The 21,536-nt window shown below is 39.9% G+C and overlaps 1 protein-coding gene across 2 annotated transcripts in view; it reads right to left on the bottom strand.

The window, feature by feature from the left end:
* TMEM131 (transmembrane protein 131) overlaps window positions 1–21,536 on the bottom strand; it is a 185,657-nt gene that overhangs the window by 76,719 nt on the left and 87,402 nt on the right. For both annotated transcript variants that reach the window (XM_048858428.2, XM_048858431.2), the window contains exon 5: window positions 3,154–3,277. In XM_048858428.2, the coding sequence (XP_048714385.1) occupies window positions 3,154–3,277 (124 nt within the window). The remainder of the gene's footprint in view (window positions 1–3,153; window positions 3,278–21,536) is intronic.

Here is a 21,536-nt window from a genome sequence, read left to right on the forward strand (position 1 = left end):
ACGATACTGCAAACTTCAACCTTAAATCAGGACCTTAAAACCTGATATGAGTATTCAACACTTAGAACCAAAAAACATTCCGTAACATTAAAGATTACAGTACAGGGTTTGGGCACTGATTATCAAAAGGTACTTTCTGATTACCCAGCTTTGCCACTTTGGTGGTGAAACATCAGTGCATCAACTCCCACCGCCCATCTCTTAACTGACGTATTAGAGTTTAAAAAAGTGTCCATGTTCATTATCTTTAAATGGAGAAAAAATAAAATCTATTCCCTTTTTCCTTCTGTCCTCTTCATATCATCCATCACTTTTAAAAAAACAGAAATAAAACGTTTTGAAAAAACTCACATTAAGCATTACATGTGCCCAGTTTTTTTCATCTTTTTTAGCTTTGTCTGTCCAAAGTATGTTAATTCTATTGTACTGTGATATTTTAATACGTTTTTAAATGGAAGGAATTTCTACAAAATTTAAGGCGGGGGGAGAAATGGTAAACCAATCTTCACAGTGTCCTTTAAATAATAAAAATGAATTGCCATTTCACTGAGAAATGAAGACAAATGAGAAATTTATTTGGCCAGATAGAGACTGGAATTACCTATTTGTAAATTAAAGATAATGCACCGTTTTCCTACCACATCCTCAAATAATCTCACTCATATCCAAAGCTACTTGATATTGTAAATAATTTCTAAAAATTAATTTTTTCTATACCTTGATTTAACTTGATTTATTGACTATTCAAATATCATAATTCTCAACACTGAGAAAGGACATCTCATTGTTAAGGACCCAAAAACGGTTATAGTTTTCTGAACACAACTAGACAAAAACAAACAAGAAAGCGCACACAGATGCTAGCCCTCTTCAAATTTCTTGGTTGAGAGCCCAATGCCTGTCATCTGCTTCACAGGCCTTGGAAAAAACCGCTCTGATGGGTTAGTAATAAGTACAACTCCCTGTAAATTTGTCATACTCAAGGCAACACATGTACAATCAGCAAAGCTTTGACATCCACTCTATCAAGAGTATTGTAGATCAGGTTTAAAAGAGGTAGAATGTTTTAACTAAAATGAATCAGATCTTTGGATTTAACTTTACAAAGTATGAAGTGAACACATTAAGGTATTTCTGATTTCAGTGCGACAGTTCAGACCTCGCTGTTCAATTTGGCTTGTATCTGTTATAGCAATATGCTGGCTCTATATGTTTTTTCTATTAATTTTAATTTTCTAAACTGCCTTCAGCTAGGAAACAAATTCCCAATATGAAGTGTTCATTAAACAGGCTAATAGCAGTTGCTTCAAGAAAAATGCTACCTCAAATAACACAAAGATCCTTAAGGTAAACCAGAAACTTTCGGGCTACTTGTTTTTTGGAGGGTTTTTTTTTAAATGCACAGCATTTCTGTATCCATCTTAAAGGACTCACCTCTTGGACAGGTGACGTCTTTTGAAATGGGTGAAAGTATGGATCTGTACCCTTTCAAAATTAAGTAAAGTGAAAGATGCTTCTGAGTACTGTACTGAACATCTAAGCAAATAGGTTAGAACTTTAAAATACAGCTGTACTTGTGGACTGATATCTGATTAAAGGATACAGTAATGTATGACTTATAAAAACACCACATGGATTCAGAGCTTCACTCTGGATTACAAGAGAAGGAATGGAACTAGACACAGTTTGTGATTCAGAGGGTCTGATTATACTCTGAAAGTGATTTGCATTATTGATAATTTAACAGTGAATCTCCCCCAGCTGCTCCTCAAGTGATATTTAAAGCAGTTTGGCTGCTAGTGTAAATAGGGACAAATTGTTTTCAGCATCTCCACAGAAGTGTCCTAGAGGCCTAGTATGATATAGGGTCTGTCAGAGTTTAAAACCATTTGACCCATCTACATTACCAGCCAAACTGTACTGACATCAGTTGACACAGATCTAGAAGGGACCAGTTGACAACCATTGTCAGCAATAGGCTACTGTCCTAATTTAGACAGACTGTGGGGGGGTGGGAGGAGCCTCAGACAGCAACTAGCTGACACAGAACTTCCTAAAAGTTGGTATTCTTTGTAACAAATCTTAGAGCACAGCTGGTACATTTTTCATAACAATCTTAATCTAGTTGTGTCTGCTTATTTACTGTTTCTAATTTTCTCCCTTATGATAAATGCATTTAAAAACTTTAAAAAAACCCCACACAACCCTGGAATTGGCTGTAGAAACTATTACCACAAAAGAATTGTTGACAGCTGCCAAAAGAGTAAACTGACCGACATTAAAAGACAAGGAAGCAGGAATGACCTAGTGGGCTTAAGGATCAGGTTAAAGGCAGAAGAGTTTCAGTGGCTCCCCCCCAAAAATACTTCAGTCTTAGTTTAATGAGTCCTAAGGATTTCAATGCAGGTTCCTTTCATGGCAAAATTAGGGACGACTTTACCGGAAAGAAATGTTTAGAATGTAAAGGAAAATAGTTTACAAACAATCAGTGGTGCAAGTAGGGTGGTATAGTCGGTACACCGTACCATTAAAATATTTATAGCCGGGCCGGTACGCTGTACCGTAAAGTCACAGGAGAAGCAGAACATCGGGCCGCGTCCTCTGGTGCAGCTGTACCACCCCCAGCCCTTCCATGCAACTGCGTCTCCTGGCTGGGATCTGTACAGCAGCCCCGCTGGAGGATAGGGCTGGAGGTAGTACAGCCGCTCCAGGGCTGAACAGCAGGGCTCTTTTGGGAACCGCAGCAGTGAAAGAAGCAGAATGCCAGCAGCTCCCCCAGAGTGGCTGAACTGTCCCTCATCCCGGGCCCTGTCCTCTGGCAGGGCTGTACAGACCCCAGACAGGACTCAGGAGACGCAGCTGCGTGGAAGGGCTGGGCGGCGGTACAGCCACCCTAGAGGAGTTGCCAGCGTGGGGCTGTCCAGTGGGCCCATGTTCTGCTCCTTTCACCGCCGCGGTTCCGGAGAGCCCTGCAGTTGTTTTATCAGTCTTGGTAAAAGTCAAAAGGTAAAGATCAAAAGAACTGAAGAATCCATAAAGTTTTAGATATCCATAAGAAATTTTGTTTCAAGCAAGAGCTACTCATTACAAAGAGAAACAAGTTTTCACAGTCATAAGAAAAACAGGATAACTTTAAAAAGCAGAGTAACTCACCCTATTTTGAAAGAATGATGCATGAAAATGTGATGTTGTAGCAGATATTGATACTAATATAATAGTTTCTTCTGAACTAGGGTTATGTAGATAAACTTTTTCCATTTTTGGCATCCCAACTGGCCTGTCAAAAGACAAGAGAAAGGATAAAAGTCTATTCAGAATGTTTTTACTGTGTTTTATTAGACAAAATTATTATTAGGTTTCATATCACAGAAGACTGGACAAGAAATACAAATTTAAATAAAGCAGTGAAAAGAGTTCACATACATAAGTCCTCATTAAAAGCAGTATGAAGCAATACTTAAGTCTCACCTGGAAATAAGAGAAGCAGCATCTCCTTACAAGCTTGCTCTTGTTCTGTAGTTTAATTATTTATTTTATTTGCTTATATACTTTTCTGTGGTGCTCGTATCTGGACACACCCTAAACCAGGGATCGGCAACCTTTTGCACGCGGCCCGCCAGGGTAAGCCCCCTGGCGGGCCAGGCCAGTTTGTTTACCAGCCGTGTCCGCAGGTTTGGCCGATTGCAGTTCCCACTGGCTGTGGTTCGCCACTCTAGGCCAATGGGGGCTGCAGGAAGCAGCGGCCAGCACATCCCTCGGCCCGCGTCACTTCCCGCAGCCCCCATTGGCTTGGGACAGCGAACCGCGACCAGTGGGAGCTGCGATCGGACGAATCTGCGGACGTTGCAGGTAAACAAACAGACCCAGCCTGCTAGGGGGCTTACCCTGGCGGGCTGCGTGCGAAAGGTTGCCGATCCCTGCCCTATTAAGAATTTAACCTAAGCACCTCTGTGAAGTAAAGGGATATCACTGTTTTATAGATGGAAAACTGAGACAAAGCCATCTTTCCTTTCTTTTATAAGTTTGTAATATCAAAGTAACTTAAAGAAAAAAGGGAACACACAACACCAATCTGCAACCCTCAAATGCTGAAATTATTATTTTCATTAGATCATCATGAGCAGCCCTATCTGGGTCCTGTATTTCCTACCAGTTTACTATATTTTAGAAGCATACAAATATATACATCACTTTTGATTCAGTATTATAATATAATCTAATATTCTTATTTGAATTTTACATCTCTAGGACAACATAGCAAAGGTTCTTAAAATAGCCTGATTTAGTTACCTGAAGTGTATCAGAGCAGAAGCTTTAGAGAGCTGAGAGATTACAAAATCCATTCCCGTGACAAAAATGATAAACTGCAAGCTTTTCAGTAACAAGTGAAATCAAATTGATAATTTGTTCTACGTAGTTTTTTACTCACTTCTTTTCTTAAAGCACATATATACTGACAAAACAAGACATGCTTTGATTTCATGATTGCTTTTCAAACTTCAATGTCTCTGAAGAAATTAGTTTTATACCTCATAATACATACCTTTCACATAAATCATTCAAGTGTACATCGTGTGTACTTGCTCCCTAAAACTATAGTCTGTGTCTATTCAAACAGTGTACACTTTCATTACAGTAGATACCATACAGCAATTCTAGTAAATAGTTTTATACAAATCAAAAGGGTTGAAGATCCTGGCAACCTACGTTTTGGCTAGTTACCAGTTTACTTAACGAATGCTAGTGTAATTATGCAATTGTTTCTATAACTTTTCATTTTAGGTTCCAAATGTGAAGCAGGATAATTTTGCTGACTGTCAAACAAGTGATTTACAAATACCTGAGTGGTGATAATCAATTTTCATCACAATTAAATATCATTTAGGTAACTGGAAGATGCTTCCTGTTTATGAAGTAATAAGTGTATCCTGTGCTAAGCACCCTGAAGCTAAAGGCCAAGGTGTTATCAAACAAGGATAGTTACTAACAAGTTATTTTTATTCCACTGAAATACTATCTTCTCACTGTGCATTCTGTTTGGCTTTCTAGAAATGCAGCTATATGTAGCACCTGATAACTGAAGTTATGAATGTGGAACAGAATCTGATGGCATCTGAAACATATAGCTGCTAGAATTGTTTTAGTGAATATGGAATTTACCCTCTTCTTTAGAGGTAAAGAGGTGGGTAAGTCCCTTGTACTGAGCCATGTTCTATATGTGGCTAAAGCAAGGGTCCTGGTTATTGGCTCAAAAGTAATTCTCAGAGATTTCCATCTGTTCACTGTGGGGCAAGGATAGGTTGTTGAGAAAAGACCTCTACTGAGAACACCTCTGACTTCTTTTCAATCTATATCTAGTTTGGGATTCTTCGAACAAATGCAGACTTGCCTCCTGAAATTTGTAAGATTTCATTTGAATGTTAAAAGTTTAGTAATCTCAGCAGGAATTCCCATTCAGCCTTAACATCTCACCCTTCCATCTCCACTTCTTTGTGGGAAAATTGGAGGATGAGGAAGAATAGAAAGATTTTTTTGTGATTTTTGGATTCTTCATTTAGTTAGTTTCAGGAAAAGAGAAATCTAGATCCTCTAACAGGTCTGCTCTGGTTCTAGACAGAGCCTTTATGAATTCTGAGGCTGTCTACAAATTTTGGCAGCTGCTGAAAGCTAGTCTAAAGGAAAGCTTCCTATGAAAGAGAGACCTAAGCAAAGGAGACTACTCTGACTTCAGTGACATGTGCAATACCCAGTTTGCCCTAAATGGAAAGGTTATCCTTTCATAATTTTGCTCACTTCTCATCTATTATTAACAGTTCAGCTTTGGACTCCTGCCACAGCTTCATGGAAAGCAAGACAGTGGACAAGACCAAAGCACAAAAAAACCGTGATCCCTGTTCTGCACTCAGACATACATAATGGTTGGTCTGAGCAATATGGATGAGTTACTTTTCTGACCAAGGTAAGTGAGAGAGATAAGTCGAGATCAGTTGTGTCACTCTAGCAGGGGAAATACAGCAGAAATTAAGAAAGAGATATCACTGCACTGTCAGAGGCTGAGATTCTTAATCTTTAAGTTTTAATTAATGTAACAAATATTTTTATAAGGTATATTTTTGGACCAATCATTGCAGTGCATCAGCCTCTTTTCAATCGGTTTTCAAAGCTCCACAGATGGAAATACTAAGAGCAGGTCATTATCCAGCCATGTCACCCAGAATGAACTGGACCAAAGTTATGGAGCAGGTCCTTAAGGAACCCATTTTGAAGCACTTGGAGGAGAGGAAGGTGTTCAGGAACAGTCAACATGGATTCACCAAGGACAATTCATGCCTGACCAACCTGATTGCCTTTTATGATGAGATAAATGGCTCTGAGGATATGGGAAAAGCAGTGAATGTGATATATTTTGACTACAGCAAAGCTTTTGATATGGTCTCCCATAGTATTCTTGCCAGCAAGTTAAAAAAGTATGGATTGGATTAATGGACTATAAAGTGGATAGAAAGCTGGCTAGACTTTCGGGCTCAACAGGTAGTGATCAATGGCTTGATGTCTAATTGGAAGCCAGTATCAAGCAGAGTGCCTTAGGGGTCGGTCCCGGGGCCGGTTTTGTTCAACATCTTCACTGATGATCTGGATTGCACCCTCAGCAAGTTTGCGGATGACACTAAGCTGTGGGGGAGAGGTAGATATGCTGGAGGGTAGGGATAGGGTCCAGAGTGACCTAGACAAATTGGAGGATTGGGCCAAAAGAAATCTGATGAGGTTCAACAAGGACAAGTGCAGAGTCCTGCATTTAGGACGGAAGAATTCCATGCACTGCTACAGGCTGGGGACCGACTGGCTAAGCAGCAGTTCTGCAGAAAAGGACCTGGGGATTACAGTGGACGAGAAACTGGATATGAGACAACAGTGTGCCCTTGTTGCCAGGAAGGCTGACAGCACATTGGGCTGCATTAGTAAGAGCAATGCCAGCAGATCGAGGGAAGTGATTATTTCCATCTATTCGGCACTGGTGAGACCACATCTGGAGTATTTCATCCAGTTTTGGCCCCCCACTACAGATAGGATGTGGACAAATTGGAGAGAGTCCAGCGGAGGGCAACGAAAATGATTAGGGGGTTGGGGCACATGATTTACAAGGAGAGGCTGAGGGAACTGGGCGTATTTGGTCTGCAGAAGAGAAGAGCAAGGGGGGATTTGATAGCAGCCTTCAATTACCAGAAGGGGGGTTCCAAAGAGGATGGAGCTAGCCTGTTCTCAGTGGTGGCTGATGACAGAACAAGGAACTTGACAGTCTCAAGTTGAGAAGTAGGGGGGAGAAGTAGGTTGGATATTAGGAAAAACCATTTCACTAGGAGGGTGGTGAGGCACTGGAATGCGTTACCTAGGGAGGTAGTGAAATCTCCATCCATAGAAGTTTTTAAGGCCCGGCTTGACAAAGCCCTGGCTGGGATGATTTAGTTGGGATTGGTCCTGCTTTGAGCAGGGGGTTGGACTAGATGACCTCCTGAGGTCTCTTCCAACCCTAATCTTCTATGATTCTATGATACAAGGCTTTAAATTATTGCATTATTTGACCTGCCAGCATCCCTCATTCTAAGGTAAAATAACTGACAAATACAAAACAGATTGCATCAGCTTAACATATTTAGCTTTGATCTACCAGTAGAACTGTTTTCTAGATTAAGTTTAAACATTAACAAGCAATTCATAGATTCATAAATATTAAGGTCAGAAGGGACCATTATGATCATCTAGTCTGACCTCCTGCACAACGCAGGCCACAGAATCTCACCCATCCACTCCTGTAATAAACCTCTCACCTATGTCTGAGCTATTGAAGTCCTCAAACCATGGTTTAAAGACTTCAAGGAGCAGAGAATCCTCCAGCAAGTGACCCGTGAAGTGAAGACAAAGCTGTTCTATACTCTCTTCAGAGTAAAAACTGCCTGCCAAATATTAAAAGCATAAAGTTCACAAGCACGATAGAACTATTTGCAGTGATAAACAGAAAACAAAACAAAAACTAAAGTTAGTCTTGTAGAATATTAACCTAGGAAGAAAACATTAGGCATGGGTTGAGATGTTGCAGATGCTTTTCAACACAAGTGAGGCAAGGCAATTCCGCAGATACATTTTGCCACAGACTGAAGATTTCAGTACCATTTGAAGACTTTCATAGTCTGTTAATCATGATTTAACAACCTCAGTGAACATACTGGTAGACTGCTTTTACAAGATGAATTGTAAATTTAGTGCTTGTGAGAAAGACCAGATTGAAAGAAAATGAAAAGAAAGTCCTCTAGTTACATACTGTTAGAGCTACGGCAGCAGTCAATAAATCCCCTCCCTCTTCTAGAGGTATCACCTTCTACAAGTGAGAGGTTAATTTAGTACCCTTCTGTTTAACCGGTGGCAATCCAACATGGTCTACATGGAGCCCCAGTGACGTAGCAACACAGTGCTTAAGAGCTAGTTATTGGGATGGGGGGGAACCCTACACTGGTGAAACAAACATACTGGATACAAATAGGTTTTTAAAACCAAACTCACTAAGTGTATCTCAACTGGTAAAATACATGAAATTTCACACGTAAAAAGATCAGGGTTTTCATTTGATACAATAGGTCAGAGCCATCTACTTGCTTGCCTGAGTCCAAACTGGGACAGTCTGGTGGGCCGTATTATGAGGCCAGTTATGGTGGTGAGACACTAGACCGATACTAGGCTAGGACTATAACAGGGTTTAAAAGAGAACTGTATAAATTCATGGAGATTAAATCTATTAATGGCTATTAGCCAGGATGGGTAAGGAGTGGTGTCCCCAGCCCCTGTTTGTCAGAGGGTGGAGATGGATGGCAGGAGAGAGATCACTTGATCATTACCTGTTAGGTTCACTCCTTCTGGGGCACCTGGCATTGGCCACTGTCAGTAGACAGGATACTGGGCTGGATGGACCTTTGGTCTGACCCAGTATTGCCATTCTTGGGTCTTAAGATACGGGAGGGACTAGCTAGCTACCATATGGAAAAATGACACCAGAGAGACTGACACTAGATTCCTGGCCAGGAAGAATTGGTTCTCTTTATTATGAAAGTCTTAACTCCTGAAAGGCATCACTAGGCATGATAGACTGAGCCTGTTCTGGAAGCTGGGAAAAGGAATCTCCGTGTATGCCATAGAGAGAGTGCTGAGACTAGAATAAGGAGCTGGGATATGTTTGGTACATGCCACAGGTACAGTGATGAGAGGAGGGAAAGGAGAACACCCATTGAGATGAATGGGGCAGTTCAGCTTCTCAGAGATAGTATTTCAAGGTGTAATCATCTCCATGGGGTATTTCTCACAGGCATGTTCTCATCTGAATCAGATGAATGGGCCAGTTTACACCTCTGCAAGCCTCCTATGCTGCAGAGGTGTGTACAAAGTCCCTTCTCACTACAGTAGGCCCCCAATATGGGATGGAGGCTCTGGGGCTACCCTCCTCTTCCCTTTTTACCTCCAGCTCATACATGTGCTACTTACAGCGCAGGACTACCACTTTTTCTCCTCCCCAAGACTTTTCCAGCCCTACCAGGAGCATGAAGAGACCACCACCAAACAGGACCTAGTTATCTCTAACAAAATCTACTATTTTCCACATCATGTCCAACACAATTCTATATCATCATTCCTCTTCATACACTCTGACGTCTGTACTGTCTGCAGGGAGTAGCTATACTGTATACAGGTAGCAGTTGTAGCAATTTTTCAGAGCTCACAATGCCATTTGAGGAGAGGTGGAGCTGCACCTAGATGAAATCAGGAATGCTTATTTCCTGGACTGTTTATATGCAGGAATTCTAAGTAGATGATCTCACCTTTTTCCTCTAAAATCTAAGAGTGTTTTTCTTTTTTAAAAGGTCAATAGTGTTTCAGGGCTTCTAAAATGGATGTCACGGTCACCTCCAAAGGCTGACATTCTACTAGGTACGTCAAGACAGGGAATGTAAGAGTGCTTCATGCCATTCTAATATTTGTGGAGTTCTTGAGGCCACTGAGAATATACATTTGCACTGGCATTTAGACACTGCTATGCACTCCCTCCATTCTCTAGCTACACCGTTCCTCTGGAAAGTTCTAGCAGTCTACTGGCAGAACACAAACCTCAGTCAGGATAATCAAATGTGATATTCCTAAGCAAGACAATGCCTACAAGTTTCCCCCATGCTACTATTGTGCCCTTTTTCCCCACTGTCCTCCACATGCTTGGGAACGATACAGTCCTCTGATCTGACAGAGGCAGGTGGAGAACACTCAGAAACCAGAGTTAAGATTTTGTGGGAGACATTACCTTAACTCTGCTTTCAGAGGTTTCAGTTTAGCTCCCTCGATGTTTTGAAAGGGTATGAAGCAGCACTAAGCAAGATTTTTTGGCAGTGAATGTAAGTATTTCATAGGCCCTGATTCTGAAGGGCATGATGTACAAGGGTGCTCAAACCAGGTTGGTTATTAATAGCTTGATTAGTTTCTCAGAGTTACTCTAACAGGATTTATGGAAGCCTCTGATTTATACATTTAAAGCCCACAAATATGTTTGTTAGAATTGTGGCACAAATTAGGAGGAGAAGGAAATGCAAAATTGATGAACAACACTATCCTATCTTGGTCCGCTCAGACTGAATACTTCATAATTTGTAACACCATAAGCTACTCCTTTTTAGGACAAGCCAAACTAAGGACAGAATGTCAGATTTAAAATCTATTTTAAAGTTAGCTATCAAGTTTTATTAAGTTGTGTTGACATCTTAAGACTATCAAGTATATATGTATTACGGCTTTACTGAAAAATTAAACCTACCAAGAGAAGAAACTACTTGTGAGTAAGTGGGTGCCCAAATTTAAATTAGTTTTTGAACTTTCTGTTCTGGATTTAATATTCATGAAATACATTATACAGAGAGCCCTGAAGACTGAAGTTCTCTGTTTGCCCATAAAGCAGGCATGGGCATGCAATATTAGTCATTCTGACCTAACGTGCCTCAACCTTACTCTAGGTAACCCACCTGCAGGAGTCCTATCTTGCAGGCCTTCCTCAAGTAAAACACTCAAAGGCAACAGTAGTTTTGCCTGACTAAAGCATGGAGGATCATGTCAATGGTTTTCAACTTTTTCTAGAAGAGGACCCCCCCAAGAACTGCCCTTCTGTTTAGCAATGTGGGAAATCTGATGCATTAAGGGGGTGGATGTGCAAGGAGTGCAGCACAGCTCAGATTCGTGGTGGTGTTTGTTGTATTTTTTAAATCACTATAGTAAATGTTGCATCAAGGACACCTGCACTGAATTAAAACCATAACAGAGCATTTCTAAATCAATAAGGACAACATTTGGAGAATGTGCTCTACTTCAACAAATTACGGAACAAACAACTTTATCACATGGCTTCTCTGTAAGTATTATAAAAAAACCCACAGTATTCTACATGAATGAAGCATTATATTTATAAGCAGTTTTTTTTGGAAATGCTCCAAGCAGAGGGCATGATGAAATGCAATAAAGATAAATGATTTCTTTCTTTGGTATACCTTGCAATCATCTACAGATTGGGTACTGCGAATGTCCTGTTTTAAGTGTTCTATAACTTCAAGGAAATATTCCAGCGATTCATAGTAAGGATGATTTCAACCATTTCTCTAAACCACTGGAAAAGTATTTTTATTTTTGGGTTTTTTTTTGCATTTTAAACTAGTAAATGGTTCTCTACCAGGCAGGAATTTTGAAGCTCCATAATCTTTTATGCTAGACTGCATGGGTTCTCAAACTTCATTGCACTGCAGCCCTCTTCTGACAACAAATATTACTACACAACCCCAGGAGGGGGACCAAAGGGCTAAGGGCCCCCCCCTGCCCACCTGTTGCCCCAAGTGGAGGGGCCAAAACCCAAGCGCAACTGCCCATGGTGGTGGGGTGGGGGGAAGGGGCAGTGGGAGCAAAGCCAAAGCCCAGCAGCTTCATATCCAGGCAGGGGGCCTGTAACCTGAGCCCTGCTGCCCAGGGCTGAAGCCCTTGTGCTTTGGACCTGGGTGGTGGGGCTTGTGCTTCAGGTTTGGCCCCGGGTCCCAGCAAATCTAACACCAGCCCAGGTGACCCCATTCAAATGGAGTCCTGACCCACAGTTTGAGAACTGCTGTGCTAGAGAAAGAGATACGAAAACTCATGTATAGACAGACAAATATTCAGCAGGATTCTGTTACAAAGTATTTGGTTGTAAGTAAAAAAAAGTTTAAAAAAACAAAAACCCCAGACACTTAAAACAAAATGGTTTATCAGCACATCAGCATGCAAGAGATACTCAGCTGACAGCCATTAGCTTTATTATTCATCAGGCATTTTACAGACCAAAAAATAAAATCCTGCTCAATGCTGAGCTGGTGTAGAGAGAATGTGTGAATTTAAGCAGCCCTCAAGTTGTTCTTAGTTTGGACAGTAACCAGGTAATCAAGAAGCCACAAAGGTTCCTTCCAGATCACCTGTGAGATGCCACGGATGATACGGCCCTCCGATTACAGTTTGTATTTTTGTTGCACTGTCTTTCCTTCACGAAAGAAATCGTGTTTGGTATATTATGTTGTGTGCCATCTTCTCACTGCATCAATTTCTTCCGGTTTCAGAGTAACAGCCGTGTTAGTCTGTATTTGTAAAAAGAAAAGGAGTACTTGTGGCACCTTAGAGACTAACCAATTTATCTGAGCATAAGCTTTCGTGAGCTACAGCTCACTTCATCGGATGCGTAAAAGTGGAAAATGCAGTGAGGATGTTTTTATACATACAGGGGGCCTGAATTCCACTGAATGCATCCGATGAAGTGAGCTGTAGCTCACGAAAGCTTATGCTCAAATAAATTGGTTAGTCTCTAAGGTGCCACAAGTACTCCTTTTCAATTTCTTCCTTAACTTTTCTCTGGATCCTCTGCAATCTTGTTTGTTTGTTATCCAAATTCCTCAACAAATTCTCCTTGGAGATTTGAGAACTTCCTGACCAGCTGTCCGCCTGCTTCTTCAAATGATGTTCCATCATGGTGTCCACTGCTCTCTAGATTGAATCCACTGGTGATCTTACCTACTGTTAAGGTTTTAGCCACCAGCTAAACACTGACAACTCTTCTTGCCCTCCTGACTTCTCCCACTGTTCCGATTCTACAACCATCTGAAATCTTTTCTTGGGTGTCCAGCCATCAATTCAGGCACAACACTGTGAAAACAAAAACTCCTTGACTGACTCTCAACATCTCATATTTATCCTCCCTTCTGATAATTTCCTTAAACTACTTGCTCACACTCACAAGTTTAGCATTGTTTTAAATTAAAGATAGTCTTGTAGTTAATGCAGTGTAGTGGGACTCGTGTGATATTATTTCTATTCTTGGCTCTGCTAGTCTCCTGTGTGGCCTTGGAGAAGTCATTTAACCTCTCTGGATCCCAGCTTTCCTCATCTGAAACACTTGGGATACAAATTTCTTATCTGTGAGACTCAATTCATTATGTAGCTGAGCGCAAACAAAGAGGGTAATTGAAAACCCTAAAACACAGTTGAAATCATTTTCTTCTCCCCATACCAAGTTTACAGTAAATTCTGCTCATTCTTTCTTTTGTTTATCTTGAAAACTATTCATTCCTCTCTAGCTCTTCAGCTAAAACCTTTGTCTATGACCTAGGTATCTCTAGCCCTAACTACTACAGCCTCTGAATTCCTTGATTCTCATATTGCTTGCTCCCAACTCTATCCAAAATGCTACAGTTAAATTCTCTTTGTTGCCCACTTCTTCAACAATGGCACACACCCACCAACCACACCAAGCCACTTAAAAACGTCTGCATTATCTCAGTTTATATTAAACTGTAGAATTGGTTCTCATATTAGCAATGTAGTTTTTATGCAGAATAGTATTTTAAATGCAGTTGCCCTGGCCACCCTTACAAGTTAAATACCTCAGGCAGCTGTAATTTTATTTTTTCCAAAACATGTGATTAGCTCACATGAGTTGGTTCTTAACTACTGAATTCTAAATCAAAAGCTATTTTCATTATTAGAGGTGAGGCTAGTAGCACTCTTCATTATTAAGATTGTCTGACACTTCTCATTACAAGATCCGTTTTCAATCCCTTATAATTTTGCCAAACAGTATGAACTGAAATTTTTTATACCAGGTGCCTGTGTCAAGCTAATTTTTTTAATGTCAGCCAAAACAGCTGAGCCCTTCTCTAAAAATTAGGCTAGAGATATATTTTGACTGATTTAAATAATTCTGGCTTCCTTTTCTTTGAAAAGATCTTGTGCCTCTATGCTGTGAAGCAGGGATTTAAAGTTTGTCAGGAAAGTGGGTCTTTCTGTCACGAATGTGTCTTTTGCAGTCCCCAGGAAACTGTATCCACATGTGGCCATGTAATAGACCTTTGGAAAAATGAAGTTCACACATGCTCAGTACAGACATGAAGTTCACACATGCTCAGTACAGGGTGGTGAAACACTGGAATGCGTTACCTAGGGAGGTGGTAGAATCTCCTTCCTTAGAGGTTTTTAAGGTCAGGCTTGACAAAGCCCTGGCTGGGATGATTTAACTGGGAATTGGTCCTGCTTTGAGCAGGGGGTTGGACTAGATGACCTTCTGGGGTCCCTTCCAACCCTTATATTCTTTGATTCTATGATTCTATGACTTGCTATAATTTAGACAGCTAAAAATATGAAGATTCCATCCACACTGAGCACATTCAAGCCTGTAACTGAAGGGAGTAGAGCAGGACTTTCCTTCCAATTGCAGCTCTGAGATGAAGCAGGCCACATGAGGTCCAGGCACTGGAACTGAGAGCAGGGAATCTGTTTCTCCTGTGTTCTCAGTGCCCTCCTTGCTGATGCCCAAGCAGCATGGAGAACGAAACTATCCAATCTGAATGTGGAAGGGGCAATAGCTGGACCAGAGAAGGGGGGAAGGGGAAGAGTGAAAATTGGGAGCCAGTGGGGACAGATAAGATTGGGATGGGGAGCTAGTGAGGGACTGAGTTTGGATGAGGAGCCAGAAGAGAGGATTAGAACAAGCAGCCAGTAAGGAGCTGGGGAGACTGAAATTGGATGAGAAGCCTGTAGGCTGGGAACATGGGTAGCAGTGGAAGAGATCAAACATAGAGCGGGCGTAGAGGAAGGTGTGCTGAGAATGGAATTGGGAGCAGGACTGGCCTCATTGTGCAAGCACACTGGGATGGGAAGCCTGAAGAATGAGATCAGAACAGGAGCCTGGCATGGGAAAGACTATTGGGACAGGAGTAAAATGTTTGTGGGGAGAGAAACAGGCAGAAGAGTCTGCCCACTAGAGCAGGGGTTCTCAACCTTTTCCTTTCTGAGGCCCCACAATATGCGGCCCAAAAACTCTATGGCCCAACTGTGCCACAACAACTGTCTTTCTGCATATAAAAGCCAGGGCTGGCATTAAAGGGTAGCAAGCAGGGCAATTGCCTGGGGCCCATGCCACAGGGGCCCCCACAAAGCTAAGCTGCTCAAGCTTCAGCTTGAGGCCTGGGTGGTGAGGCTCCGGATGGTGGGGCTTTGATTTTCTGCCCTGGACCCCAGTGAGTCTGATGCCAGTCCTGCTTGGTGGACCCCCTAAAACCTCCTTATGGGCCCTGGACTCCTGGTTGAGAACTGCTGCACTAGAGCACACTCCCTTCCAGAGCCTGGAATGGAACCCGGGATTCCTTAGTCTCACCATTCCTCTGCTGTCAGCAAGTATGTGAAACCCACTGGCAAGGTGTATATCTCATCCCCCTCAAATGATGGTCCATATAGAGGATGACAACCTACTACTGCTAGCAATTACTATGTTAGCTCAAACAGTAGAAGTCTGTGAGGTGGATCAAAGGTTCCAACTCTGCTGATGACCCATGTGGAGGTCGTTATGTGACAATGTAATTTGTTTTTTTCAGTTTAAAAAAACCCTAGGAAATAGCACACAAAAAACTACATTAAAAGATTAAGGTTGCAAAGTCAAGCACTTAAAAGTTAAGTGAGAACCACCCATTATGTGCAGTGAAAAAGGCAGGAGCACTAAGAAAAAAAATGTGATCATGTAATTAAGACTATCATAATGAATACACAGGAGGGGGCCAAATTAAGTTTATGCAGACAGTCTTAATTTTGGCATTCCCCAGTTTGAGTGCTTGACTTTGCTACCTTAATGTTTTTTAAACATAGTTTGTGTGTGTTTAATAGAAGGATAAGGTGTTCATTGTTTTCTGACTGTTGTTTACCATACCGTTACAAGTTTCAATGCCCTAGGAATTCATGATTTATCCAATGCTACCTCAAATACTTGGGAGAAGCTCTCTGTAAACATCTGCAAAGCCATCTCATTATTCTCCTTCAAATCTCTCAAAAAACTCTCCTTTGCTGTGATGTTACAAAAAAACCTTGACAGGGGTTAGGCCACTAGTGTGCAGAGCCACTGACTATCATGCTGACCAATATTGTCTCATTGTTTCCTTGTACTCTGTCTATCCATTTTAGGTCTCTTGCCTTAGATTATAAGCTTACTGGGGCAGGGGATGTCTTTCTGTGCTGTGTTTGTACGATGAGGTTCTGATCCATGACTAGGCCCCTATGCCCTATGGCAAAAACAACAGATACCACTGATTACAAGAGATGTCACGTTTGGGCAGAAATTGTGTGCTTCAACTTATTACCTGAATAAGACAGCTACTGAATAGTGCATTGAGAACTGCATAGAACATAAAAGACTGCTACAACTCTTTACAGAAGGTAATGACAGATCTATTTCTTGTCTCTGTCTGGCAGAAGGGAAGAATGATACACTGAGTGGGTTGGTACAGAATTAAACAATAATAATTCTGACAAGATTAACTTCAATTTATTATTTAAACCCATATTGTATTAAGTGAGAATAAACTATTTATGCAAAAAAGGATATTCTGAGGTCAAATAAATACTTTCACAAAGCTTATTAACAGCACAAGTCTTCTTGATAAAATTGATTATACTCTATCTACAAATAACATTTCAAAGACATGCATACAAAGAATGGATTCTAGTGCAATATTTTAAAAATGTATTTTGTACATATGTTCAAGTCTGTGCATTTAATCTTCTATGCATGACCCCAGGGAAGTCAGGTGAGACTCTGGTCCAGTAATATGAACTGTAGTTGTCTGTTTGAGACAATACAAGCGATTCAAAAACCCAGCCCATTTCAATCTTTCATAGCTGTGTTAGTCTTTTAATACCACGAGGATTTTTAAAAACACAGTAAAAATGTAATGTCACTAATGAAAACAGATGTAACTGAATACACACAAGTTTGCTAGGAAGGAACCATTTTATTTCATTTATTACAGCTATCCTTTTCACTAGGAATAGTATCTAACTCAATTAAATTGAAATCAGATTACTTAATGAACTTACTACTCAACAATAAGGATGCTGAATCTGGCTCTTTAGTTGTAGATCAGAAATTAGACTGAAAAACATCCATCAACTCTCAATTACTGGATTCAAGATATAACTTAATTAGTCAGACATTTGTTGTCCAATGACAAAGAGGGCTGATCAATTCCAATAAGTAATTCTCATGCAAAACATTTAACCTGGAGCTAAGGTTGTAAATACCTATGTATTGTTTTAGGAGGGACAGAAGGACATTGACCATTGAGAATATGTATCTTTAGAAAATTACAGCAAACATCAGAAAGCCTCAAAATCCAAAATTAAGACGACATTCAAAGAAATCAAAAGTATTACAATGTCTGGAAATGTACAGTTATGGACACTCAGACATTAACACTACCCCTATCCAGGGCCAGCCTTCCTCTGTGTGCATGCAATGTGCCTTATATGTATGATGGATAAGAAATTTGTACAAGGATTTCAAAGTAGCTATATATCCACGGACTGCAGATTAACAAGTGCTCTGACAAAAGCTCTCAATATATACATTTAAGTAAAAATAAAAAGCCTATACTGTATTGGATAATTACAGTAACATACATCGCATCATGTACTCCTGGCTTTACCATGTAGTTATTAAATGATAAAAATATAAGTAAACACATGTACTGAATCCTGGATGTTTGAGTTGACACAGCATACCACTCACTCAAATAAAAGATATTATTCAACATTGTATGGCCAAATTTTCAAGCAAGATCTCAGCTGAGAATGGTACAACTTTGGGCCTGCTATTCATGTTTTTTCCATGCAATTCAGTGCAGTCATAAAAATGGAAATCCAGTTTGAAAAAATCAGGCCAGTAATGAGATACACCATATTTATACATTTCTCTTAAAAAGCCAAGATCTAAAATTCAAACTTATATGGGGTATTCAAAGACTGTATGGGCTATTTTCAAAGGATAAACAAATAACTGAATATATAAACATACAGCACATACATCTGCTGTGATATAAATAGAACTGTGGTTTTTTTTTAAAAAAAACAAAGACAAGGTAGTTTTAAGTTGACCCAAAGCCATCTGCAAATTTACCAAATAATATTGGCCAAAACTTTTTCGACACTTTGATACCATTTACAAAATGACATGAAGAGGAGATGGTGGTGCCTCCTTATAACTTTTAGCCCAGTGGTTTGATCGCTCACCTGGGACATGGAATAATTGGTGTTCACTAATGAATGACAATTAATAGGCATTTGGCTAGGGGAAAAGTGAGACTGATTCTCTAGCCTGGTGGCTAAGGCACTCACCCAGGAGGTGGGAGACCCAAATTCAAGTCCCTACTCCAATGACTATTTATAAAAACCAGAACACATTCAACATGAGAGAGAGAGAGATCTGCCCCAGAATATCCTATAGCCCTGTTGCTAGGGCATGCTCCTGAGAAATGGGAGACCCAAATTCAAACCCTTCTTCATATCAGGAGAGGGTGACCTACATCCCAGGTAAATGCACTGGGCTAACTGCCAGCCTCATTTTGTGAGTATAGTCCTTTAAAAATGCCTAAAACAAAATGTTTTGGATCAAATTAAACATGTTTCATTCAGCCCAAAACAGGGGCTTTTGTTTGGCTGGTTTTTTCCTGCAATTTTTATATTCAGTTTGACTCCAGATTTTTTTTCACGACTTTTTGGACCCGCCAGCAAATCCAGACATCAGTTATTCGTCCAGCTCTAATATATCCATCATTCTATCACTCTGAAGGCAAATTTTCCATTAAGACTACATACTTACAAAAAACAAAAACCAACAAACATTTACATGATGAAGTCATGAGAACACAATAATCTTGTATCCAGATCCAATACAGGAAATGTAGGTCTAGAATAGCTTTTAGGAGACAAACTGATATTTCATTTTCTGGATTGCCACCAGACACTAACAGAGCAAATTTTAACCATTCCATACCAACATTAGCTTTCTAATTATTAAGAAAAAATATTGCAATCCTTTGGCAAAATCTGACTACACCCAAACATGATTTAGATGTATTTTATGTCATGGGAGGCATGTGTCAGTTTATGAACAAAGTAAATGTTCCTCGTTTCTTTAACACATTACTTCCCTGAGTTATAGTCAGGGCTGGATTTACACCTTATGGACCCCTAGGCACAGCATTTTCAACGCCCCTGCTGCCTCCAGCTGATCTTCATTTTGCAGACAGTTTTAGAAAGATAAGGCGTCCCTAGAACACCAACACCCTTAGGCACGTGGTTACTGTGCCTACTTGAAAATCCAGCCCTGGTTATAGTCTACCTTGTTCTGATGTTCCAAGATGAATTTTATGCTGAACTCTCACACGTCTTATTCTTCTGAATGCTAGTAATTACACAGACATTGTGCTTTATGAAAACATTTATTGATAAAGAAATTCTCTGAATTTCTATCTTTCCCTTTTGAACTATTAACTGATTTTGGACAAGATTTCAAACCTGTGTGCCTCAAGGTTAAATTCCCAATCCCTATTTAGGCACTTAAATAGAAGTGGTTTAATTTTTAGTAACTCAAGCTTCCACTAAAGCCAAATGGCAGGTCACTTCTCTTTGTGTACATAAACATGCCTTAGCTTTAGGCAGCCAGTTTTGAAGTGACTGGCCTATATTTTTGAAGCCAAGCAAGCTTTTTGTTTTAACTGATATAAAAAAGTGCTCAAACATTTTCTCCACTAATGATACAGTCCTACTAAAATTTTAACAAATCTATCATAATAGCAGACCATTGTCTTCTGCCTAAATTTATAATCGCAGCAAAGCATTTAAACTTTCTACAGCAGGTAAATATATTTAACATATTTGTATTTTTAAAAAGTGAAGAGAACATTTAACGAACCAGTGACACATATGCTCCCATTACAACTTTTAACTGAGAAATTTCCGCATTCAGTTAAAAAGCCCACATCATTTGGCACTAATTCTATACAATTGCACATGTCCTTTGCATATCATAAACTTGCACAGTTTTGGCAGTGTTTCAGATCTATATTAACTGGACTTGTTTCAAAGTGACAGAGTTCTAGAAGGATAAATTTATGTAAAAACCACCTGAACCATAATGAAGAGCAAACTTACTAGAACGAACATTTAAGACATAAGTTTTAAGGCTAAAACACTGATATTTTATATTTATATTCATATTTTTATGACAAATATAGATATTCAGTACTTCCAAAACAAAAAAAATTTGGAAGTTCACATAACTCATTTAATTTCCTTCAGATGTGCATACAGAAAATCATTTTAAAAGCAAGATTTTTCTACAAAGGAGTAGAAGCAATTAACATTATGATAAAAAGCTGCATAAAAATTAAAAATAAACTTCAACTGTTAAAAGAATGCTGTGTATTCACTACAAATCAAAACTTCTTCAGGAATTCCCCCGTACATTTATTTTATTCTTATTCAGTAACTAAGACCATATAATCAAACCTGTGTCATAGAAAAAAAGTTATCTAGATGAGCAGTCTTTAAACTTACTGAATTTAGAAGTTCTTGCACTGCATTATTTATATGAATGATATTCAATCAAATTTTGTGGTTATAGCAGAGATGTGACTAACACGGCACTTTTGTACTGGACAGTTTTGCTTAAACATCATAATAAGTAAATAACTACAGTTAGTTTTCTGACCATGACCACATACTGATATTTAAAAATTATGAAAGTTCCCAAACCAAAGTACTGAAATATAGACAAACCTAAGATGGTTGATTAGCTTCTCTTACAAAAAGAAAAGGAGTACTTGTGGCACCTTAGAGACTAACCAATTTATTTGAGCATGAGCTTTCGTGAGCTACAGCTCACTTCATCAGATGTTTACCGTGGAAACTGCAGCAGACTTTATATACACACAGAGAATATGAAACAATACCTCCTCCCACCCCACTGTCCTGCTGGTAATAGCTTATCTAAAGTGATCAACAGGTGGGCCATTTCCAGCACAAATCCAGGTTTTCTCACCCTCCACCCCCCCACACAAATTCACTCTCCTCTTACAAGTTCTTTTTGTAACAATGTGTTAATATAAATGTGGCACATTAGCTGT

This window comes from Caretta caretta, chromosome 1, assembly GCF_965140235.1.
Source record: "Caretta caretta isolate rCarCar2 chromosome 1, rCarCar1.hap1, whole genome shotgun sequence".
NCBI lineage: Eukaryota > Metazoa > Chordata > Testudines > Cheloniidae > Caretta > Caretta caretta.